The sequence below is a fragment of the Naegleria lovaniensis genome (assembly GCF_003324165.1).
Source record: "Naegleria lovaniensis strain ATCC 30569 chromosome Unknown tig011, whole genome shotgun sequence".
NCBI classification, from domain to species: domain Eukaryota; phylum Heterolobosea; class Eutetramitea; order Acrasida; family Naegleriidae; genus Naegleria; species Naegleria lovaniensis.
The window spans coordinates 542,473-566,276 of NW_025407833.1; the positions used below are offsets into that span (position 1 = coordinate 542,473).

Sequence of the window (23,804 nt, forward strand, 5' to 3'; positions counted from 1 at the left end):
TTTAATGTTGTGCATGGTTGAATCTTGTTAAATAAAATCTCAAGCCAACAGCAAGAGAAAAAATAAGGAAAAATGCTCAAGCGTAGTAGTCTCTTGTTGTCTGGTTATTCATCTATTTGGAGAAGGCTCTACCACTCTCCATCATCACCACATTCTAATATTTTTCTTTCCCATAGTGATCAATATTGTTGTATCAGACGATTTTCGACAATGTTAAAGCCTAGCGAAAGACACGCCAATTATTTTCCATATGGGAACGAAAATTTTGCGAGTATCCGAAGAGAAAAACAGTTCTATGTGGACAAGACCCATCTAATACCTTTTTTAGAAAGAACCGGTGACCTGCTATTCTTTACTCGTCCTCCACGATGGGGTAAATCGTTACTGTTATCAATGCTAGACGCATATTATAACATCAATAAGGCAGATCAGTTCAGTGAGTTGTTTGATGGCTTGTGGATTGCCCACCCAAAAAACCAAACCGTTTTCAAAAATCAATTTCATGTACTTAGGCTTAATTTCTCAATCACTATTGATTATACTTCAAACAGCATCAAGCGACCATTATATGACGTCATTAATGGTGCAATATCCCATTTTATAAGGGAGAATGGTTTAGATGATAATATAATACATCCAACTGATGCTCTTATATCATTCGACAATCTGGTTTTTTACTGCCTAAGAAACAAGATGAAACTAATGCTTCTAGTCGATGAATCAGACAGAATTGTACACAAATTTATGTTTGAATTTCCTGATAGGTATACAGGAGACGCAATACTTTCACCAATTCGTTCATTCTTTGAACGCATCAAAAACGCAGAGAGTTGTGACTTTCGAGCTTTAGTTGTTGGTATCACACCATTTTTGCTTTTTGATTTTCTTGGTTTTCCTTTTGCCATAGATATTTCACACCTATCACAGTTTCAAGACGTAGTTGGATTTTCCAAAAAAGATTTGCAAAAGGCTGTAGCTGATATAGGTATTTCAAATGAAGACCACAGACATAACATACTCTCAGTTATGTATAAGTATTATGCTGGCTATTATTTTCCAGGTTCAGTAGAGCCTCTTTTCCATCCCCAACTTTCATTTCATTTTCTGCAACTACTGATGCGACATGATGCTTTCCGACATAATGTTGTTCAAGGGAAGGATGTTTCTATTTATGCCTTGATAGACGATAATGTGAAAATAGGCAAAAGTGTTTTTGACACTCTATCAAGAATTCCAATTTTTAGACCAATCGTTCAGCGGAGTACTTCGACAAACATGGTGAATTTCTTCAATAGCTACCGTCATGTTGGAACATATCCCAGTCCTAAATACATTCTTGACCCACCTACAAGCGCAGCCCATCAAAAGGAAGTATGGAATTGTGTACTAACCTTTATGTATTATCATGGTATGCTTACTTTATTACCATTTAAAGAATTTGGTGAAAGTACACTAGTTGTTCCAAATGAGGTAGTGAAGTATCAATATTTGGATCAGCTTCTTAAAATTTTAGCTATAGACGGAAGTAACATTGAAAGATTTATGAATTATCCAAGCGAAGATACACTGACAAATTTGTTGTGGAGTATTTTAGAACCAGTTTATGATGTCACAATGCCAGAAGATGGTCTGCAAGGAAGTTTTGAGGCTGCTCTAAGCGCTTACAACTCGAACTTATTTAAATTGACCTCAAACAGGGAAAATACACAGATTGGTGGAATGAAACCACACCCTCACGGATCAAGCCTTTTAATTGAAACAGCACGTAGCGTAATCATTATTGAATTTACACGTCTTAAACCGAACTCATTAGAGGAATATGAAAACTTCTCTCACTTTATGACTCCAAAGGAATTTAAGTTTGCATTTAGGGAATTGTTGAATGCTGATGAAAAACGTTTGCTCTCCATGAAAGTCATCTCGAATACTTCGATTAGCACTGCACCTGCTGAAACAGAATCGTTTTCCTTTAAAGACACCAGAAACAACGAAACCACCACAACCGTAGAAAACATTCTAAATGATGCTGCTGTTCGAGCTAGAGCACAAACACAACATGAGTCAAACAATGTGAAAATCAAAGAAAAGTCCATTCATACCTTTGTTGTAGTACAAGTTGCATGGCCTCTCATTGTACGAAAACTCATCTAACAACCGTAAATGACAAACCTGGTGACATGGTGATCTTCCAAATTCGAGAGACTGTGATTCAAAAACATCAAAGTATGATACAATCAAAGCATTTTTGATAAATGTTTTAATGGAGGGTGTCAAAGCATGTTTGGTAGTCTTACGGATGGTCTCCGGTGAAGACCTGATTAATTCTGTTCGAAACATGGAACGTTAATCTTTGATTATGGATGTACATGTTCATGACTATTGCTGCTTGACAACTTCTCGAATCGATTCACCAAATCCAACGACACTGACCACAAGCGTTTCATTCTTTCCTCTTCAATAGAATCTTCATTTTCCAAACTTCTCACACATTCACACTCTTCATAATATCCTCCTCCTTGCAACAATTCGAAAGGTAGCAAACAACAGTACAGAATGGTCTGAATTCCCATCCATGGACTTTTCAACAACAACCATTCTAAGGGTCTTGTGAATATCCGAGTGAGAGGAGAGATTCTTTCCAATGAGGAAGTTCGAGTGGCCCCTGGAAACACAGAAACTGCTTTTGCACGTTGAGGGAATGCATTCATGGCATTCTCTTGCTCATGCAAGTGTTGCTGCCAATGATGAGGGTTGGAGCTTTGCAAATTGTCACCTCCTGAAAACAACACAGAAGCTATGGATAAAGATCCAACGTTGAAAAGAACCTTCTGTAGCTGACGAGTGAACAAGTACAAGGCGTATTTGCTTCTCATGTACAATTGTTCATAATCAAATTTAGAAGAGCAATTTTCAATTAAATCATGAACATCGAAATTAAATAAATTGGGATGAGACAAGTGTTCAGATTTTGAAAAGAGTGAATAGGAAGAAACAATGTTCAGAAATCGAGCATGATTATTCAGCATTCCCTTTTTCAGTAATAAATAGGTTAAAAAAAAATGTCCCAAATAATTTCCAGCGAATTGACTTTCAATTCCGTTCACACTCACACCATGTCGTGTTAGAAAACTTCCTGCATTGTTGATCACAATGTCTACAATTGGTATAGATTCTTGTCGTTGAATTTCAAGAGTGGGTTGCTGTGGAGGAATTACGTGATGCACACGCAAAGAATTGTGTTGGGAGATGGAACTTCCCAATGAAGAAGAATGAAAGGAGAGGTTATCCGATTCTTGTTCATCCTCACTATCTAAATGTTCAATGACTTCACGTAGAGTGATACCTGTCGAAGAAGGAATTGCCTCTTCTTGATGCTCATGACTTGTGACTGCTGTGCGTTGAGCTGGATTGGAAAGGAGAGGTTGTGCTGCAACTTCTAATTTCTGCTCGGCAATGCTCGAACTTCTCACATTTAGTGCACTGCTCACATGCAATGAAGGATTTCCACAAAACATAATTTGCAACGAAGAAACAAAATCCTTCACACTTTCCAAATTTGACAAATCACAATGAAACACATGAACACTCTCTAATGGAATATGAGTATCCAGAGGGGCATTGTGTTGTTTCATTCGAGTCATCATTTTGTGAATGATTTGATCTCGAGCTTTCAATCCTCGTTTTGGATTCCGAACTGCCAAGATGACTCGAGCACCCATTAAGGCTAACTGTGTGGCTGTTTCTAAACCTAAACCACTATTCGCTCCAGTAATCTGTATTTTTTGAAGAGTGTTATAAAGTATGATTGTAAAATTGTTCATTTTTTGTAAAATATTGTGTTAATTGTAAAGTCACTCCAAATATACTTACAATGACAAATTTTCCTTTCATGTGTTGTTCTTGTAATAAATAGGAAGGACATAATTTACCCTCAAAAAATCGTTTCCTAATGAAATAGATCACCATCCAAGCACCCACGACACAGGTAGCAATGGGATGCGATTCATAGAGTCCCACGAAGGCGTTTTTTAATTTTACAAAAAAGTCCAAAGTTTGTTCTTTGAAGTAGGAGAGTGATTCTAGAAAATTGTTTTGGGAAACTTTGGTGTGTTCGGGTGGTGTTGAAGATTGAAGACTTTCGCCCTCGCTCTGGGATGGAGATGAAAATAATTTGAAATGTGAAGCCAGGAATTGTGAAATCATTTTTTTTTTAAATGATGAATCAAAATCATTAAGGAAATAACGAGAATGGAAATAAATCATTTATGGAAGGCTCATTCAAGATTCCAATTAGACTATGTATGACCTTATCATTGAAAGGATCGTCAACTCCTACCTTAATGGACTCGATTGCATGGCTTTGACAATTTCAAGAGCTTATTTTGAAACATAAAAAATGTCTTTTTCAACTGCAGCAAGAGGCTCTTTTCAATCACAACACCTATTATCCAGTGAAAATTCGAGTTCAACATCTACTTCTCATTATACTTTCCATGCATGGTTTTGCATGGCTGTTTTCATTGTAGATATTGTATTCATCATCGGAGCCCCAAGGATACCTATATTCCCAACGCTTCATACATGGAAGAGATGGTTCCAATGGTTACAATTTAAATTATTCAGAACAAGACAAAACAGTGATGATGATACGGGGGTGAATGATTCCGATAACAATGAAAATTCCAATGAGAATAATAATTCCACTCCGTCATCATCATCACTTCTATTCAATCATTTGGTTCAATTTTATCATATTGATTTAGATATGAGCTGGGCCTCTGTGATTGCTATCGTCGTTTTGTTGGCGAGCGGAACATTGGATTGGAATAACATGAAAATTGGACTACTTGGTGCAGAGGGGCAACATTTACAACCTTACAGCATCTTGTTACTTTTCATGTCATTGTCCTATGTTTGTGTTTCATTGGACGTCACTGGATTATTTAGTTATATTGCTAATTGGATTATCAAAAAGTCGAATTATAATGGACACAAATTATTTATTTGGTTCTCCTTGTTTGCCAGTGTGTTGACAATATTTACCTCTAATGATATTGTGATTTTGACACTGACTCCAATTTGTTGCTACATGTGTTTATCGAGTAGAAATTTGGATCCAGTGCCGTATGTCATTTCTCAATTTTTCCTTGCAAATGTTTGGAGCGTGTTGCTGGAAATTGGAAATCCCACAAATGTGATTGTGGCTCTTGCCTATGAATTGAACTTTTTGGTTTATTCCAAGTGGATGGCTTTACCTGCAATTAGTTCAGGAACTGTGTGTTTTATATTATTATACATTTTCTTTTACTCTTCAATACCAAAGAAAATTGAGCTGGTCCATGACGCTCAACAAAATGAAGAGATACGAGTACCACATCAAAGTAGGGAAGAGCTCGAGGAAGCATCGGCACAACAGGAAGGGCCTCCATCTTCTGCCATTGTAGATTCTTTAAATAACGACCCTGCCTCAAACCATTTGAGTAACGCGTTGCTGGAAGACTCTCCTAACACTGCTGGTAACACTATGGAAGAAGCAAGCAGTCACTTGTCTAAATCATCTACCTCATCCCTAGATGTGAAATCAGCAGTTGTAAAATCAGTGGCGTTATTATTGTGTCTGGTGACGCTGAGTGTTACTTCACTCATCAAATTTGGAGATACAGGAGAAACCATTCCTCCATGGATTGTGACATGTTCCTTCTTTGGATTTTCTCTCATCTATGATTTTGTGATGGATTCTCTACAATTATTCAGAATTTATTACAGGAAAACCATGAAGAAACCTTTCGATTCTTTAATTTGGAAAGTTCTTGTTCGTCTTCCATGGAAAATTATTCCCTTCATTTTGTCCATGTTTACCATTGTTCAATTACTGAATTATTACGGATGGACTGATTTATTAGCAAAGAAAGCAGCAGAAATTATTATCACACTTTCAGGAAATCAGTCGCCTGAAGCTCTGGCTGAAGGAAAAACAAGTGTTCAAGCCATCCTTGCAGCTACGATGGTCATGAGCTACCTTTCATCTTTAGCTTGCAATGTTATCAATAATCAGCCAATGACCATTCTATTCACCAGCGTCATTTCAAGTAAGGAATACAAAATTTTAACACCCGTTCAAAGAAAAGGGAGTATGTTCTCTCTTATTTTAGGAAGCAATTTTGGAGCCAATATAACATTGTTTGGAGCATTGGCTGGAATTATGTTTCTGTCTATTTTGAGGCAAAACGGTATCACCAACAAGCAAGTGAATTATTTTACATTCCTCAAATATGGGCTCATTATCACACCAATTGTTATTTTAGTGGGAAGTTTTTTCATATTTATTGAGCTGCTAATTTTTGAATGAGGGAGATGCACGTTAGTACAACAGTAGAACTCTTGACCTCTGATGTTTACTACAAACTTACAAACTTACTTCAACAAACGTCAACAGCTATGCAGGTTGACAGCGATTACAATATTTTGTAAAAGATTCGATCATACTCGCCTCAAACGATCCGAGTGTAACAAACTGCTCATATTTATGGTTGCTCTCATTGGACTTTTTTGATATCTTTCCAGTTTAATAACACATGCAAAAACGAAACAATTACCTAGAAATTTCACCAAAGCATTCTTAAATCACTCCACAATTGTACCATGACGATGGTGTTCAGTGACTGAATGGTTATGTCTGTCTCGTGTCATTCAGAATCAAAAAAAAACGAAAAACTGATTCCTCATCATCATTTCCAAGTTATTGAGCCCTGATTGTGTGGTGGTGAGAACAAGTCTTTTCATTACAATAGTTTTAATAATCATCCAAACCAAACCATAACAACCAATCATCAACAACAACTCATTCGCCGTCTGAACAACCCGTCGTCGGCCTCCTATCGACACTTTTTCATCATCAATTTTTAATATTCCTTCATCCTCGAGTTCATTAGTCTCGAAATTCCAAACAATCAAACCACCAACCACACCAACTACTACATAAACAACAACAACAAAATAAGACGACCATGAATGGTTGTAAAAATAATGAATCCTTGTTGTTGAACTTGTGCTCTCCCACCACAATGATCCTTCCTAAAACAACATCACGAGAGGACGGCAATCATCATGTTCTCCGAAAACATACAACAAGTTTGATGATGATTTTGAGTGTGTTCCTTTTATCGGTCGTGATGTTTATGGCAAATCCCATCATGATGGTTGAGGCTAAAAGTTCTTCTGTTTTAAATCATCGTTCTCGGCATGATGCTACTACGACCTTGTCTGCTACTACAACAACAACAACAACAACTGCTCGAGTAGATATGAATGGAGCCATTACTCTTGCAACCTATCAGAACACATCGGGATCATCAGGAGAGAAACTTGGATATGTTACAAATTATCAGGTATTTATTGGACGTAATTGTACTCCAGAAACTGTTGAGAAGGATTGTGGAGGTTTGGAGACTCTGGTTTGCATTAATAACAAGTGCTCGTTCTGTACAAATGCAACTCAATGTTCCGAGCAAATTCATACTATTTATTCATGTCACAAGATTGGAAAATTCCCTCCAGCTCAAGGAGGTGTTTGTGAGCACAAGGATTTGTTTGAATATGTATCATATTTGGATGTTTTGGCTACAATTACTTGCTTTATTGGAGGTGTGCTCTCTGCTGCATCAGGAACAGGAGGTGGTGGTATTTTCGTGCCATTGTTGCACGTGGCTGGTCAATTCCCTCCATCATTGGCAGTTCCAATTTCAACTCTTATGATTTTCGGTGCTGGTATTATCAACATTGCTACATTGAGTTTCAAGAGACACCCTCATGCTGATCGTCCTCTTATTGATTATGATATTGCATTAATGTAAGTGTGATTTTTATCATTTTGTGAAATCATGTGCAATGATGGACCGCAATTTTTGAAATGATTTCATACCAACTTGTCATGCTGCTCACCCATTGAAATAACAAACAGGATGGAACCTCCAACTTTGTTAGGTACAATTATTGGTGTCTTTTTCAACATGATGTTCCCTGATTGGCTAATCGTTGTATTGGTCATTCTCACGTTGAGTATTACTTCTTTCGTCATGTTTAGAAATGGTTACAAGAGATTTAAATTAGAAGCTGAAGCAAGAAAGAAGGCAGCTGAATCGACTACAGAAGATCAATCGAATAGCAATAGACCTACCACTGATTACAATCAAGTGAGCGACGACGAAGAAAGCTTGTTGAAGGTCGAAACAACCAATCAAAAGGTTGATGAATCTGAAGTTAAAATTGAGCATCACACTGAAGAAGAACAAACAGATGAGGGAGTTGGCTTCTCTACTAGGGATCCAGAAGAAGAGAAGGAATTGAAGGCCATCTATGAGGCAGAAAAGAAAACTCCTCTTGGAAAAATTCTTGTTTTGATTATTTGTTGGTTGACCGTATTTACGTTGAGTTTGTTGAAGGGAGGTCATGGTACTCCATCCATTATTCCAAGTGTCACTCGTTGCAGCGTTGGTTATTGGATTTTGACAGCCCTCAGCTTCCCACTTCTTGGAGCTATGGCATTGGGCATTATTATTTATTTATTGAAGAAGCATGAAAGAAAAGTGCAATTAGGTTATCAATTTGTTGAAGGTGATGTGCACTGGAATAAGTACAATGTCACTATTTATCCAGTTGGTATGTTATATTTGATTCCTGTGTGTTTTTTAACATTTCAAACTTGCAACCTCACATGACATTGGTGCATTCGAAACTATTCAGCTTGTATTGGTGCTGGTATTTTGGCATCCATGCTTGGTATTGGTGGAGGTATGGTCAAGTCTCCATTGCTATTAATTTTGGGAAGTGATCCAGTCGCTTCACAAGCCACCACAAGCTTTATGATTCTTTTCACATCCTCAATTTCAACTGTTCAATATTTAATTGCTGGTATGCTTCCATGGGACTATGGTTTATGGTTCTTAGCAACTGGTATTTTGTGTGGTATTTTTGGACAACTCATGTTGGACTTGTGGTTAGATAAGACTGGAAGACGATCGATCATGATCTTTATTGTTGCATTTGTGACGCTAATTGCTACGTTCTTGATGGGTGGAGCTGGTATTTATGATATTGTAAAGTCTGTGGAACGAAATGTTTACATGGGATTCAAGAGTCCATGTCTATAAGCTGTACAGCTGTTTTGAAATTATTAAATAATACTAAATCTATCAATAATCATTTTCCTCCAATTTACCTTGTAATTTCGTTTTAAAATAAGGTAAATAATTGGGAAGCAGTTTATCTAGAATGACGTCGTGTGGAAGCGTTTGTCTTGTAGTTTGTTGGTAGTGGTTTAGACAACTGATGATGAGGTCTTTGCCAGAATATAAGTCCAATAATCAACTCCTACAAAGGTCAATGCTTCAATTTCCACCTTGCTTCCAAATTCTTTCATGAAAGCAAGCTGACGAGATAGTGTTTCACAACAAGAGTGCTCGAGTTCGCCCAAAGTCGTGAGAAGAGAATCAATTTTGCAACAATCACCAGAATCTAAGGGAAGCAGACAGTTTTTGTAGCAAGGGTTCAATTCTAAATTTCCTTCGTCACAACGTTGTAAAAACTCTTCCAAATGAACTCCAAGCCATTGAATGTTCAAGTACGTTTGCATTACCCAAAATTTACACTCCTCTTCACAGTCCACATGAAGTAATGTTAGGGTTTTCTTTTCGTTGTTGAAAGACTTTGATCCATGAATGTACACATGGGCAATTTCTGCCCCATATGGATCCCCGTCTGTGAATAGATAAAGCTTTAGAGATCGTCTCTGATATTTAGCAACGTATTTAACCAATGTGACAATAAAGTCTCTGGTTGGTACGTCCGGATAACCTTTCGAGGTGATAAGAATGAATTTTCGCAATTCAACATTGGCAGCAAGCGTTTGCTTGAGTTGTTGGAATACTGATTCCTTCTCTACGATGAGTAGCGAATCCACTTCTCGAGGAATTTCAAAGCCAACAATCTGTAAGTGAGGAATTGAAGGAATAGAGCATGTGGAAAGCGCACTGACTTTCAATGACACAGGGGTGACACTTCGAGTTGAACTTGGCATCAATACTGTATGATGCGAGCTCACAACGTCATTCAAATTGCATTGAATAAAACTAAAATGTCCACAAACCTCACCTCTGGATTGTGGTACCACATGCAAGTCGTGTCTGTGGACATGCCAGTTTTCAGAAAGTTCTTTCAACACCTGGTTGCATTGAGCTTGATTTTTCATCAATGGCTTCATGCAATAGTACATGTCTCGTTTCGTAGAGAATTTGTTGTAAATACAAAGCTGGAGGATGAGATGCATCAACTTTAGTTTACAAATAAATCTGCAGGTAGATTGAGCATTAAAGAATTCCTTCAATGAAAATAGAATTCGTGATGGTGGTAGCTCTTGTTCTCGACTGCTCACATCGAATTGACCGTTCAGTTGTCTTTCATGATCACGAATGCTGCTTCCTTGCTCCGGGTTGGAGGCTATTCTCTTCTCTGCTTGTTCATTCATTTCAGGCGTTGATCCCATTGGCGATTCCAATGAATGAGAAGACTCTTCATTTTCTTCCGTAGTCATTAACTCTCTCAGCAGTCGTAACACTTGCTGCTCGATACATGAGATCACTTGTTGAGTTTGCAACATTTTTTTAAGGCTTGAACAACCTTGCTTTAGGAATGCATTTAAGGCTAGATGGAGATCCATCCACTTATTAGTGGCACTGTTTACTAGAGAAATTACATAGAAATAATCATTGAGGAAATTCAATAATTTATATCATCATCATCATAGTATACATACTAGGTGCTCATGGATATTGCAACATCCATGTGTAGTATTTTCTAGAAAAAAGCATTGGAGCAATCTTTGCGCGAAACCAAAAGGAGCTAATTATTGGTTGGTTTGCATCTAGCCGCATATTGTCGGACTCTTCTATTATATTCTTCACGATTTGACACATAGAGTTGGAATGGTTCTGCTTGAGCTGGATCTTTTTCATTTGGGTTATCGAGTAATTCTTGAATACCAATAAGTAATTGTTTGATGGTCAGAGATGGCTTCCAATCCTTTTCTTCGTTCAAAATGCTCAAGCATACCGTTCCACTTGGGAATACGTTTGGATGGAAAAGCGGAGGAACAAATCTACATTTTGGTGGCTTATCAGGATATTCTTCTGAAAATTCAATATCGAGTCTGTATTCGCCTCCTTCCCAAATTGTACCTGGCTTTCCAGGAATTCCACAATTCCACAGCATTATATTTGTTGTACCATCCTCGTTTTGTGCTGGTCTGGCCCAGAATCCCTGTTATGATGTCGGCCGATTCATTGTTATAAGTTGTTGTTATTGTGTTTGTTATTTGCAAAGAATTTTCATGATCACCACCAAATTAATATAAATCAAAATGATTGATGGATTCAATTTAAAGAATTACATTAAAAAGAGTTCCACATTTAGAAATTAAATTTTCAAAATACACAAAAATCGGAATCAAACAGCAACCACCGATTAACACCGATTAGCAAAAAAAACGTCAATATTAAAAATATTGATAATAATGAACGTACGTATGGATGGTCCTTTCTCCATGCTTTTCTTTCTTCCATGACTCTCTTTCTTGCCATCGACATTTTCGTGGTGTGATGATTAAAATTTTTTTTGAACGTTTGCTTTTTGCGCCAAAATTTCAGCGCTCACACATATTAATTTGAATCAAAAAAATTGCAAACTAAATATTTGCTTTTTACCATCATCAAGCAGCAGTTAACAAAAATCTTCGTAGCCATTAGTAGTGTTGAGTGGTAATTAGTATAAGGAGCTCTATTTGCCACTCTAGCAGGAAATTCAATTAGTTGTTCATTGTTATCACAATACTTTTAATAGATATCGGAATTTGTTGAAACTTGCCATCATTCCGAGCCATGCATATCAAAGAAATTCATATTGATGGATTTAAATCCTATGCCACTCGAACCGTACTGAACGGATTTGATAAATCGTTCAATGCCATTACCGGCTTGAACGGATCAGGCAAGTCCAATATTTTAGATGCAATTTGTTTTGTGTTGGGAATTTCAAATCTTGGCCAAGTGAGAGTCAATAATTTACAGGAACTAATTTATAAACAAGGACAAGCTGACGTAACAAAAGCAAGCGTGAGTGTAGTTTTTGATAATAGCGATAAGGACACTTCACCGGTTGGTTATGAAGACCAGTCCACTATCACCGTGTACAGACAAATTATGATTGGTGGAAAAAACAAATACATGATCAACGGTAGAAATGCTCAACTCTCCCGAGTACAGAATTTGTTTCATTCCGTTCAGCTCAATGTAAATAATCCCCACTTTTTAATCATGCAAGGAAGAATCACAAAGGTGCTCAATATGAAACCAATTGAAATTTTAGGAATGATTGAAGAAGCTGCAGGTACTAGAATGTTTGAAGTAAAGAAGGGCCAAGCTCAAAAAACAATTCAAAAGAAGGATCAAAAGCTGGAAGAAATTGCAAAACTGTTATCTGAGGAAATTGAACCCAAATTAGAAAAGCTCAATGCTGACAAGACCAAGTACATGAAATATAACGAAATTCTAAATGAATACCAAAATATGGAACGGTATTGCATTGCGTTTGAATACTATACAGCAGAATGTCAGCTGAAAAATTTGAAAAACGAAGAAGATTCATTACGTAAGAAAATTTCTGAGCTAGAGTCAAAGCATAACGAATTTCAGAAGAAAGAATCAGAAACTCAAAAGAAAATTGAAAATTTAAAGAAACAGAGACAAAGCGATATGAAAGATGAGGTCAAGGAATTGGAGAACAAAGTGGCAAAACTCAACAAAGAACTTATTCACAAAAAATCAGAACTGGAACATAAAAAAGAAGAGTATGAACGAGAAAAAGCCCAGTTGGACAGCTTACAAAAACAAATCATGGACGAGGAAAACAACAAGTTGGAATTGGAAAAGAAATGTCACAACGCTGTAGTACGGTCTGAAGAACTCAAACAAAAAATTCAGGATCTCACAAACAAGATTGATAATATGAAGCGTCAAAAAGAAGCAGTTAGTGCAGGTGTGGCTGTAAATATTAGCGATGGCAACGGTAAAACCATTACAGAACAGGTTCTCGAATGCAAACAGACCATTACCTCTCTCAAAAGTAGTTTGAAACAGAGTGAAATGAGACTTTCTCACCTTAAAACAACTCTTAACGAAAAGAAGATACAGCTATCGAAACAAAGTGCTGAAGAGACATCTCTCAAACAACAACTAGAAGAGATTGAGAAGGTTGTAAACACACAAGCAAAACAGTTGGAACAGTTGAATTTTAATGAAAGCAAATATATTGAGACAGAAAAGCAAATTGAAATGTTGGAGGCAGACATTGTTGATAGAACAAACAAGATCAATCAAAAGAAAATGTCACTCGAACAAATTTTCCTTGACTATAATAAGGAAAATGTATCTGGTAATGTAATGGGAGTAGTAGCCAACCTTTTCAGAATCAAGGATAAACAAAATACCTGTGCTCTAGAAGTTGCAGCTGGACCAAGACTTGGTCAACTTGTGGTGGATACTGAAAAAACAGGAAAAGAAGTCATTGAAAAAGGAAATATTTCAAGACGAGTAACTGTTATTCCATTGAACAACATCACATATGGCAAGCGATTTGAAAACCAAGAATTATTGAAACAAGTTCACAATAATAATGCCTCCTTGGCATTGGATTTAATCAATTATGAAAGTAAGGTAGAAAATGCCATGAAATATTGCTTTGGATCAACCCTTGTAGCCACAGATATGGAGACTGCAAAGAAGGTTGCCTTTGACAAGACTATTTACGCAAGAACAGTAACCATTGATGGTGATGTTTTTGATCCTAGCGGTACATTAACAGGAGGTTCAAGGCATTTCAATCCTGAAACATCAATACTCTCCAAATTAGAAGCTCTCAAGCTCATTGAAGATGAACGGGATTCTATTATTAAAAAGGTTGAAGGTCTCAAATCCCAGCTTAACAAAAAGCTTAAGGACAAGTACTACGCATTGAAAAACGAATTACGGCTAAAGAAGCACGAACAGTCTCTTGCACAAAAAAGAGTTGAACAAAGTAGCTATTTCCAAACAAAGAAACAAGTAGAAGAAATGGAGCAAGAAATTGTAAAGATTAACGAAAATATGAAGCAATTCAACATTGATATTCAAAACAAGCAAAAGGAGCTTGTTGATCTAGAAAAACAACAAGAACTATTTAGCAAGGCCAGCGATGAAGAAGCTGTGAAAAAGCAAAAACTAGAAATGATTGACAAAAATATTGAGAAAGCTAAAAAAGAGCTACAAACAGCAAAAACGGAATTGAAAGAAGCAGATTCTGACAAACTTTCTCTGCAACTACAGCAAATGTCAGAAGATATTAAGGAAATGAAAACTCAATATGAATCAAAGCGGACAGAAATTGAGTCCAACCTGGAAAAAACGTTTACCAAGTTGCAAAAAGATGTTGACAACGCCTCTGAGGCATATGAAAGCGAAAGCACAAATCTTAAGGCCTGTAGATTAGAATTTTCAAAGTCAGACGAAGAAATTTCTAAACTCAACGAACTGAAAGATAAGTACGCCAAGAATGCATCCGACATTCTTCTAGAGGTGAAAAGCGTGGAACACACTCTATCAAATTCTGGCAAAAATTCTGGAAAACTTGCAACTCTTTTAAATGCGCTGAAAAGTGAAAACAAGTGGATCAAAAACGAAAAGGAAAACTTTAACAAACCGGATACAGAATTCCACTTTGATAAGAACAATCAGTCGTTGCAAGAATGCAAGCAACGCCTTTCAAAACTTAAGGAAGAATGTGACAGCCTTTCAAAAAGTATCAACAAAAAGGCTATGGCCATGCATGAAAAGGCAGTAGAAGAATATAATGATTTAGTTAAAAAGAGAGAAATTGTTCAACATGATAGGCACAAAATTGAGAATGTCATTGAGGATTTGGACGATAAGAAAAAGAAAGCAATCGAGGAAACTTGGAAGAAAGTGAACACAGATTTTGGCTCTATTTTCTCAACCCTTCTCAATGGAACCACAGCTAAGCTCGAGCCTCCCTCAGACGCGGTTAATGGAGCGCTGGATGGCCTTGAAGTACGTGTTGCCTTCAACGGAGTTTGGAAAGAGTCCTTAACAGAATTGAGTGGAGGTCAAAGGTCACTGCTCGCACTTTCTCTCATTCTTGCTCTGCTCAGATTCAAGCCAGCCCCTGTATATATTTTGGATGAGATTGACGCAGCTTTAGATCCTTCACACACACAAAATATTGGCCGCATGTTGAAGACTCACTTTACAAACTCTCAATTTATTGTGGTTTCTCTCAAGGAAGGGATGTTCCAAAATGCAAATGTTCTCTACAAGACAAAATTTGTGAATGGTTCGTCATTGGTCGAACGTGTAGTTGACCATAGATCAGCTGTTGACTCCGACTCGGGCTCGTCAAGCAACAATGTAAACCCTAACTCATCCTCAACAACCACATCTTCAAGAAGAACTGCAGCATCAGCTTCATCAAACGCTCGCACAAACTCTGCATCTGTTACCGCCACCACTTCCTCTCAACAACCTGCCCAACTTGTCTCCCGAAGAGGATCCAAGCGAAAATCTGCAAATGAAGACGAAAGTGAAGAAGAGGAGGAATAAAAAAAATGTCCATGAGAAAATCTCTCAATGTCAACTCCTCGTACAACCACAACAATTTACCGAATCAACAAAAATACAGAAAAGATTCAATATTTCTCTTTATTGTGTTTTTAACACTCTTTATAATATTTGATCTTATTTTACCTTTATATAACAAGAGTTTATATGCTGGATTTGGTAGTGGTCATGGTTTTCATTATCCCGTAACAACTTCATTTGTTCAAGTAGGATGCACTGCAATTATACTACTAGTGGCAGTGCTGTTCAATCGATTAATCATGATTAAATTTATTGAAGTGAAACAACCATACTTTTTATTTAGTGGAGGACTGAAAGCATTTCTGTTGAAAGTGTAGGTTGTGTTGATCAAAATATTATGGACATGATTCATTCAGAATTAATACCACACAAAATTTAATTTAACAAACTTTATCAAATTTTCGATAATGACAACAATCTGAATATTTCATCTTGTTGATTCAATATTTCCGTATGAATCATGCGGAAAATTTGAAATATTTGAAAATATCTAACCTCTCTCAATATTTAGGAAGGAATTAATTCTTGTTGGATTTCTCTTTGCAGGAGTGATAGTACTCACAAATTTAGGTCTTGACAAAGCGTCCATCAATATCAATGTTCTTCTTCGAACCTCGAGCATTTTCTGGATCATTTTATTGTCATTTCTCATTCGAAGTGAAAGACCCACACTTCTTCAAGTCATGTTCGCTCTCATTGTCACCTCAGGAGCCATATTACTGAGTTTAGATGTTGGATTAGGATGGAGTGTACATGTGTCTAATATTCCAGCTGTTGTCGTGAATTTGGCATCTGCCCTCTGTACAGGTCTCATGTTCGTGACGATGCGATTCGTAGTCTCACGACAAGAAAAATACGAACATTTAAGAATGAATATTTTAGAAATGACCATGGTGAAAATGTTTATTGCAGCATTGTTCATGCTCATTCCAGCTTTGGTCATGGAAACCATTTTACCGTTTGCTGACTCCAAACCAACGGTATGGCAAGTCATGTTCACTCGATTAGACATGTTTGGTTTGGTATTGGGAGGAGTTTTAGTCACACTGATTTTTCAGAGTTCAGTGTTGGCTCTCACTGTTTATTCGAAAGCAATTAGTGTTGGCTTAATTCAACAATTTTTGATTTTTCCTCAATTAGCATTCTATACCATTATTAGTGCTGCTCATTTGGTACCAAGAAGTTGGAATATTCAATTGTTGAAACCGACATGGTCACACATTACTGGAAGTTGTTTGATTATTGTGGGAACATTGTTATATGCTGTTTTGAGGGTTGTGAAAATGTTGGATCAGAAACGACGACGGAAAGAACATGAAAAAGTTGTGGAGAAGCAAAAAGAAGAGGATGAAGAGGTTGTCTCATTACTTCGATCAAAAGACCAACAAGAGTCGAGAGAAGCTCAAATTCAAAATTTGCCACGGAAATGGTATGATTGGATTGTATAAAACATTGTTGACATGAAATTAGGCTCGGCTTTCGATTTGTTGTGAGAAGATGAGAAAACGCCGTTGTTTGTATCCATTGATTGTGTTCAAATAGGAGCAATCAATCGGAGTTGATGGGACTTTGCACTAGTGCATTCCCCGCAACATCCCATTGTAAAACAGCTGAAAAAAATGCGTTCTGTCCTTGTTGCTGTGTTGTTGATTGCTTGTGCCGCTGTTGTGTTGGCTCAAGAGTACAAGCCTTTGGCCGAGAGTGAAATGAAGAAGCTCTTCATCAAGTTCTCTAGAAAACATGCCAAACTCTATGGTACTGAAGAACATAATTCTAGATATCAAATTTTCAAGGCCAACGTTGAGAAGGCCAGATATTATAACCATGTTGGCAAGAGAGAAAACTTCGGTATCACCAAGTTTGCTGATTTGACTCCAGAAGAATTCAAGAGAATGTTCTTGATGAAGACTTACACTCCAGAGGAAGCCAAGAAGATTTTGGGTGCTCCACAACAAGTTGTTGTTTCTGAAAAGGATATCCAAGCTGCTCCAACCGTACGTATATTTTGTTATGATGATTTTGTTAACACTTCATAACGGTATCATCCTTCACGTTTTTACATCTCCAAATTTTGATCATTGCAATTGGAATGATTCCTCCATCATCACTTCATTTGAACTCTTAAATTTTATCTATTTCATCATCACACCATTCCGTTAATTCAACAACAGTCCTTCGACTGGAGACAACACGGAGCTGTTACTCCTGTCAAGAATCAAGGTGCTTGTGGTTCATGCTGGACTTTCTCCACCACTGGTAACGTTGAAGGTCAATGGGCCATCAAGAAGGGTAAACTTGTCAGCTTGTCTGAACAACAATTGGTTGACTGTGATCACAACTGTGTCACTTATCAAAACCAACAAGCTTGTGACTCTGGTTGCAATGGCGGTTTGATGTGGTCTGCCTTCCAATACATCATCAAGAACGGTGGTTTGGTCACTGAGGACTCTTATCCATATGAAGGTGTTGATGACACTTGCAGATTCAACAAGAGCAACGTTGTTGCCACCATCTCCTCTTGGACCTCAATTCCAAGCGACGAAACTCAAATGGCTGCTTGGCTCGCTGCTAACGGACCAATCTCCATTGCTATCAATGCTGAATGGTTGCAATACTACACTTCTGGTATCTCTGATCCATGGTTCTGTAATCCTCAAGATTTGGACCACGGTGTTTTGATTGTTGGTTATGGTGTTGGTAAGAGCTGGCTCGGATCCGAAGAACCATACTGGATTGTTAAGAACTCTTGGGGTTCAGGTATGTTTTTGTGAAAATTTATTGTTTTTTACTAAGGAATTATTTTTTTATGACTACCCAATAACCCACTCAAATAGATTGGGGTGAAGATGGATATTTCCGTATTATTCGTGGTAAGAGCAAGTGCGGTTTGAACTCTGTTCCATCCTCTTCAATTGTTTAAATCAACCAAGAAATAAATTATTCGTGTTTAATGTCACGACAGTGGTTTGATGTGGCAATGGAAAGTCAAAAACGTTTGTGTCGACATTAAAAAAATGAATCAAAAGGAAAGCAAGCTGTCATCTCATCACAAACAGGAAAAGTCATCATCAAAAACCGATCATAATCATCCAGCAACAAATGGAAGCAATCCCGATCACCATTCATCAGTTAAAAAAGCTTTCCGAGAGAAACCACTGTTGCAACGATTTAGAGAATGTAGCAACAAGCCTCGCCGACGAATTGAAAAACCAACGGTATGCACATGGAATTCCGAACAACTACAGGCTTTAATTAAAACTTTTCAAGAATATGAAAAAGCAGCACTCGATGACGTGGAACCAACATCCCAAGAACAAGACTATCAAATTAATGCAGTATCCATTGAAAAAACATGCGTGATTTATGATCACATTGGAGGCACCTATCGAACGAAGAGGATTGAAATTCCATTGGTTTCGTCGTTGTCTTTTATTACCAATGAAAAACACCATACATCAAGCTCGGAATCTCCATCACTTCCCAACACACCGCCAGCTCTCCTTTCCAGATCATCATCAACATCTTCGATCAGCACCACTAAAAGTAACACTTCCACGACTTCATCCAAAGCAACCACATCAGGCATGAAAGTAAAAAAGAAAAAGAATCCATTTATGAAAGTTTATAAGAAATTAAAATTGAAAATTGCAAACCCTGAAAAGAATATTGCCAAGCCTGAGTTGATAGAAAAGTATTTTCCAAATTTAAAATTACCTGACGATTTTGTGTACATTTTAGAGAATGAAAGAAGTTCTAAAACACTCCCAACAGCTCATAACGATAATCGATGTAACTGCACCAGCAAATGTGTGAAGCATGAATGTTTGAATTACTTGTCACAAGTGGAGTGCTCTTCAGATTGTCAGTGTGGCTCGCTGTGTGACAACAAAATGTTTACCAACATGCAGTATCCAAATATTGTTTGCTTTTACAGCAAAGGTAAAGGAATTGGTGTAAAGTGCAATCAACCCATCATCAAAAAGGGAGAATTCATCACTGAGTATGTTGGAGAAGTAATCTCAATCAAAAGATTTGAAAAAAGAACAAGCAGAAAATATCACAAATCTCTTCACCACTACTGCATGAATTTAAATGAGAATGAAATTATTGACGCAACATGGATGGGAAATATTGGAAGATTTATAAATCACTCGTGTGACCCCAATGCATGCACACAGGTTTGGTCTGTGAATGGATACGACAAGGTTGGAATATTTGCAATTAGAGATATCATGTTTGGAGAGGAAATTACATACAATTATCATTTTACGATTTATGATGAAGTGTCAGAGCAACAAGTGTGTAAATGTGGAGCTGAAACATGTACTGGAGTGATTGGAAAAAAGCCCTCATCTCCTTCATTTTCTGGTTCAAGTGACTCTGAAGCAGACACACCAGATGAGAGCGAGAATGAATCTGAGGGATCTCCGAAACGGTCGCTGGCGGTATCTAATGTTGAGTCAAACAACGAGCCAAGCCAAAAGAAGCAAAAAATTGACGAATCCAACTCGGAAGATGATGACATGTCAGAAAACGATGAATATTACATGCAATTTATCGATAGTGAATAATTTATTGGGATGATTATAAAGAGTTCTTCTGGCAAATTTTGTGCTGGTGATACAATTAAGTTGGCACACTTACGTTTATTGTAAACCACGGACAATAATTCAAGGGAAAGTGAAGAAACCACTTTTACTGATCAGATGTCTGTTGTTTTGGAATGAGAACCTTGTCAAGTAAGAATTTGTTTAGAGGAACATCCACCACAGAGAATTTTCCTGCATTATTTTGTTGGTTCAATAATTCCAACAACATTTTACCAACAACAATTCCAAACTAAATGTCACAAATATTCGTTAAATATTATAAAAATCTGAGTAAAGATGACTCACCTTAAATCCATGTCCACTTCCGCCACCAAACATAACAACATTCTTTTTACCGCTTTTAGTTGGTAAATAATCAATAATGAAATCTTCAGTTGGTGTCATTTCATACAAGCATGTCACTACACGATCCTTCTGAGAAATAATCTCCTCATAAGTCTCATTGAAATCAAGATATCCTTCAGGAGTGGTGTTTTTAAGGAAATTCACTGTTCTGTCAATTTTTTCTTTCTGAACTAGCGGTTCTTTTCCTTCATCAATGAGTGCTGCTCTCTCGTCAGGATCGAAGCCTCTTTCTACATCTTTATACGGATGATGAGATGCAGTTTTAATGTATCCAGGCTTTTCCCAACTTGGAAATCCATAATACGCCAAATCTAATTTTTCATCTTGAACAAATGGATCTTGTCCCCACATGATCCAAATTGGCTAAACAACAGAATGAGAAATGGCCGTGTTTTTGGTATGGGCATCAGTACTAACACTACATCCACACGATACTTACTGAATTTTCCAAATACACATTTTCCTTCAACCCAAGTTCTCCAATCTTCCAATAATAATAACACATTCTCAACACTTCAAATTGGATATCTAAATCAAAGTGCTTTTTAAGAAACTTTTTACAATAAGCACCAACACAGATTGCCAACTTTTTTGCTTCAAATCGATTTCCCTTATTTGTGACAATTGTAAAATTTCCACTCGTTTCGTCCTCAACCAATTGTTCAACTCGTTCCTTCTCTACAATACGGTGTTTTTCAAGATCATAGGCACTTCCATCATTGTTCAACAAAATCGAGCGGATCTTATTTGGATTTAACATTCCAGCTTCTGGTTGATAGACAGCCAAAGTATCATCTGGAAGACCAGAGAATTGAGGAAATCGATCACGCAACTGCTGACCTTGTAAAACTTCATGAGTAAAGCCTCTTTCTCGTGAAACTTGAACCACCTTATTGATGCTTACATCGGTAAGAGGACCAATATCGAGACCACCAGTCTTCTTGTAAAAGGTTTCAAAGTGAGGAACTTGAGACCACAACTCAAGAGATTTAGAGGCCATAGCTGAATAATGAACATCATCATAGGCAATTCTGTTCAGTGCATTCAATATTTTCAATTCATTGAAAGAGGATATCATGTTACGGGATGAATATTCATGGAGAAATTATTGCAAATCATCAATGATTGGAACCCATATTCATAACCACGTTCATGTACATATATTCCAAATTTTGGTTGATGATCATCATCATGAATATTCATTTGCATTCAAAAGACTCTCACCTACCTAATAATTCTTGATTCTCCATGAGATGATCCCTTTGAGTGCATCAACTCAAACTGTTCCAACAACAAGACTCGTTCATACTCTTTCGTTGCATGATGAAACGTACAAGCTCCTGCAATTCCCGAGCCAATCACACACAAATCATAAAGAACCATTTTTTTCAAACTCCGTAGGGAATGGCTTTGAACTGGAACACGGTTGTGGATGACAAGAACGTTTCAATAATTACAATTTATTGAAATATAATTTATCGTGTGAAAGAAGAAGAAGCAAGAATTTGTTGTGCCGCGTTCAACTCAAAGTAATAATTGTCATGCTCATAGTCATTGTTTACTTCTTGAGCTTGGCTTTGAATTTCTCACCCATCAATGAGACAATGACTTCAGCCATAGGTTCTAATTCGGCTGCAGAAATTAAATCAAATTCAAAGGTAAAGTACATGAACTGTAAAATGTACAATTGGAACAATGACAATTTCACAAAATTGTTTTTCAATGAATTGAGTCAGTGGATTATGGTTCAAAATACTTACATGCTTGAAAGCAGTATTAAGGTGAGCTATCATTGATAATCCAAAACGATTTAGAATTGTAACCATTCGCAAATGTCAATTAATAATTTTAAAGTTTAACGAATTAAAAAATTTAAAAATTTTGATCTCCATACCTTCTTCACCAAGAATTTTAATTTGTTCCAAGTGATGAGCATAAATATGTGCATAAACACGGAATAATCTCTTGAAAATGTTCTTTACAATTTTCGAAAAGTCCTATTATCAAACACTTAGTGAACTCGGCCTCCATTTTTAGAAAACGTACCTTTGGAAAATCTTGACTGGCATCAGTAGGGAAAATCTGTTCATTATTCAACATGGATTCAACCCATTCCATCAATAATGAGACATAATCCTTGGCACTCACAACTGTTGGTTTGTCATATTTTGGATCATCGGCATTCATCCACAAATACTCAAAGTTTTCACCAGCTGACATTTTAGGACAAGTGCTTGCTGTGCAATACTCTTCGAGAGAGCCATACAGAATGTTAATTCCATTTACAAAATCGACGACGTGAACAGCTGTAGTGATGATGATGGTGCAGTGGTGCAGTGATGATTGAATATTTCAACAAGAGAAACACATGTTGTGCCAACAGGAAAAAAGACAATAGACATGGTTATTTCATTGAATTTAGAATTATGGTGATCTGTATTGTAAAAATCAAGAAACATACCTAACCATTCATTTTTCTTCTCTCCGGCTATCATCATCATGGAGTGTCAAATGTCAACATTCAAAGACCCGAGAATACTTACGTGGTAATTTCACAGTATTTTCCAATCCAGCAACTCCCAACGATGAAGTACTCTGTTGCATCGCTTGTTTCATTCTCTCATTGAGTTTATTGTCACAATCAATATTCTTTTTAAAAGTTTTCTTTTTATCACTCACTCCCATAAGACCTTTCAAAACGCTTGCCATTTTCTTCTTGTTGTATGATATAGATGAAATGATCGATCGGGTGTATTGGTTTGTTGTTGTTGTTGCTGTGATTTGGTGTTGAGACCAATATCGCTAATGTTTGATATTTTTTTTGATTTTTAAAGAATGACAGGTGTTCCTACTTTTAAGGAGAGACATGACTTGGAATAGATGGAGGTAACCACGAAAGTGTTGTTGTTATTATTTTCAAGCTGTTCTAAAGGGTTTGATGGAAGAATTACAGTTTCATGTCAATAAAAAAAGATCTTAAATGTCTTCTTCACAAAAGTTGACAAGAGGGACCTCAGTTCATCAATGACGAAAGTTTAGGAGGTATTAATTGCGATTCTTAACATTCCCAATATTTCACAATGCCTTTGTCTTCAAATGAAATATTGGC

General features: G+C 37.0%; 12 protein-coding genes across 12 annotated transcripts; 7 read left to right on the plus strand and 5 right to left on the minus strand.

Annotated features, from left to right (window-relative positions):
- Positions 1-72: 72 nt before the first annotated feature.
- On the plus strand, positions 73-2,151 carry C9374_000987 (uncharacterized protein; the record flags this gene model as incomplete). Its single annotated transcript, XM_044700104.1, has 1 exon — positions 73-2,151. One exon carries the CDS (start codon positions 73-75, stop codon positions 2,149-2,151), a length of 2,079 nt encoding a protein of 692 aa, XP_044552129.1.
- A 203-nt stretch (positions 2,152-2,354) lies between these two features.
- On the minus strand, positions 2,355-4,203 carry C9374_000988 (uncharacterized protein; the record flags this gene model as incomplete). The annotated part of the gene is made up of 2 exons (XM_044700115.1): positions 2,355-3,773; positions 3,871-4,203. 2 exons carry the CDS (start codon positions 4,201-4,203, stop codon positions 2,355-2,357), a joined length of 1,752 nt encoding a protein of 583 aa, XP_044552130.1.
- A 193-nt stretch (positions 4,204-4,396) lies between these two features.
- On the plus strand, positions 4,397-6,349 carry C9374_000989 (uncharacterized protein; the record flags this gene model as incomplete). Its single annotated transcript, XM_044700126.1, has 1 exon — positions 4,397-6,349. The coding sequence occupies one exon, from the start codon at positions 4,397-4,399 to the stop codon at positions 6,347-6,349; it is 1,953 nt and encodes a 650-aa protein (XP_044552131.1).
- Positions 6,350-7,064: 715 nt separating this feature from the next.
- On the plus strand, positions 7,065-9,149 carry C9374_000990 (uncharacterized protein; the record flags this gene model as incomplete). The annotated part of the gene is made up of 3 exons (XM_044700138.1): positions 7,065-7,849; positions 7,961-8,658; positions 8,743-9,149. 3 exons carry the CDS (start codon positions 7,065-7,067, stop codon positions 9,147-9,149), a joined length of 1,890 nt encoding a protein of 629 aa, XP_044552132.1.
- A 167-nt stretch (positions 9,150-9,316) lies between these two features.
- C9374_000991 (uncharacterized protein) lies at positions 9,317-10,654 on the minus strand (the record flags this gene model as incomplete). The annotated part of the gene is made up of 1 exon (XM_044700149.1): positions 9,317-10,654. The coding sequence occupies one exon, from the start codon at positions 10,652-10,654 to the stop codon at positions 9,317-9,319; it is 1,338 nt and encodes a 445-aa protein (XP_044552133.1).
- A 242-nt stretch (positions 10,655-10,896) lies between these two features.
- On the minus strand, positions 10,897-11,639 carry C9374_000992 (uncharacterized protein; the record flags this gene model as incomplete). The annotated part of the gene is made up of 2 exons (XM_044700160.1): positions 10,897-11,313; positions 11,577-11,639. The coding sequence occupies 2 exons, from the start codon at positions 11,637-11,639 to the stop codon at positions 10,897-10,899; spliced, it is 480 nt and encodes a 159-aa protein (XP_044552134.1).
- A 291-nt stretch (positions 11,640-11,930) lies between these two features.
- Positions 11,931-15,701, plus strand: C9374_000993 (uncharacterized protein; the record flags this gene model as incomplete). The annotated part of the gene is made up of 1 exon (XM_044700171.1): positions 11,931-15,701. The coding sequence occupies one exon, from the start codon at positions 11,931-11,933 to the stop codon at positions 15,699-15,701; it is 3,771 nt and encodes a 1,256-aa protein (XP_044552135.1).
- Positions 15,702-15,979: 278 nt separating this feature from the next.
- On the plus strand, positions 15,980-17,188 carry C9374_000994 (uncharacterized protein; the record flags this gene model as incomplete). Its single annotated transcript, XM_044700182.1, has 2 exons — positions 15,980-16,053; positions 16,252-17,188. 2 exons carry the CDS (start codon positions 15,980-15,982, stop codon positions 17,186-17,188), a joined length of 1,011 nt encoding a protein of 336 aa, XP_044552136.1.
- A 171-nt stretch (positions 17,189-17,359) lies between these two features.
- Positions 17,360-18,660, plus strand: C9374_000995 (uncharacterized protein; the record flags this gene model as incomplete). The annotated part of the gene is made up of 3 exons (XM_044700193.1): positions 17,360-17,734; positions 17,912-18,497; positions 18,575-18,660. 3 exons carry the CDS (start codon positions 17,360-17,362, stop codon positions 18,658-18,660), a joined length of 1,047 nt encoding a protein of 348 aa, XP_044552137.1.
- A 94-nt stretch (positions 18,661-18,754) lies between these two features.
- On the plus strand, positions 18,755-20,311 carry C9374_000996 (uncharacterized protein; the record flags this gene model as incomplete). The annotated part of the gene is made up of 1 exon (XM_044700204.1): positions 18,755-20,311. The coding sequence occupies one exon, from the start codon at positions 18,755-18,757 to the stop codon at positions 20,309-20,311; it is 1,557 nt and encodes a 518-aa protein (XP_044552138.1).
- A 124-nt stretch (positions 20,312-20,435) lies between these two features.
- C9374_000997 (uncharacterized protein) lies at positions 20,436-22,078 on the minus strand (the record flags this gene model as incomplete). The annotated part of the gene is made up of 4 exons (XM_044700215.1): positions 20,436-20,579; positions 20,636-21,058; positions 21,135-21,726; positions 21,924-22,078. 4 exons carry the CDS (start codon positions 22,076-22,078, stop codon positions 20,436-20,438), a joined length of 1,314 nt encoding a protein of 437 aa, XP_044552139.1.
- Positions 22,079-22,253: 175 nt separating this feature from the next.
- C9374_000998 (uncharacterized protein) lies at positions 22,254-23,404 on the minus strand (the record flags this gene model as incomplete). Its single annotated transcript, XM_044700226.1, has 6 exons — positions 22,254-22,367; positions 22,456-22,481; positions 22,590-22,692; positions 22,742-23,001; positions 23,157-23,183; positions 23,239-23,404. 6 exons carry the CDS (start codon positions 23,402-23,404, stop codon positions 22,254-22,256), a joined length of 696 nt encoding a protein of 231 aa, XP_044552140.1.
- Between the last annotated feature and the right edge of the window lie 400 nt (positions 23,405-23,804).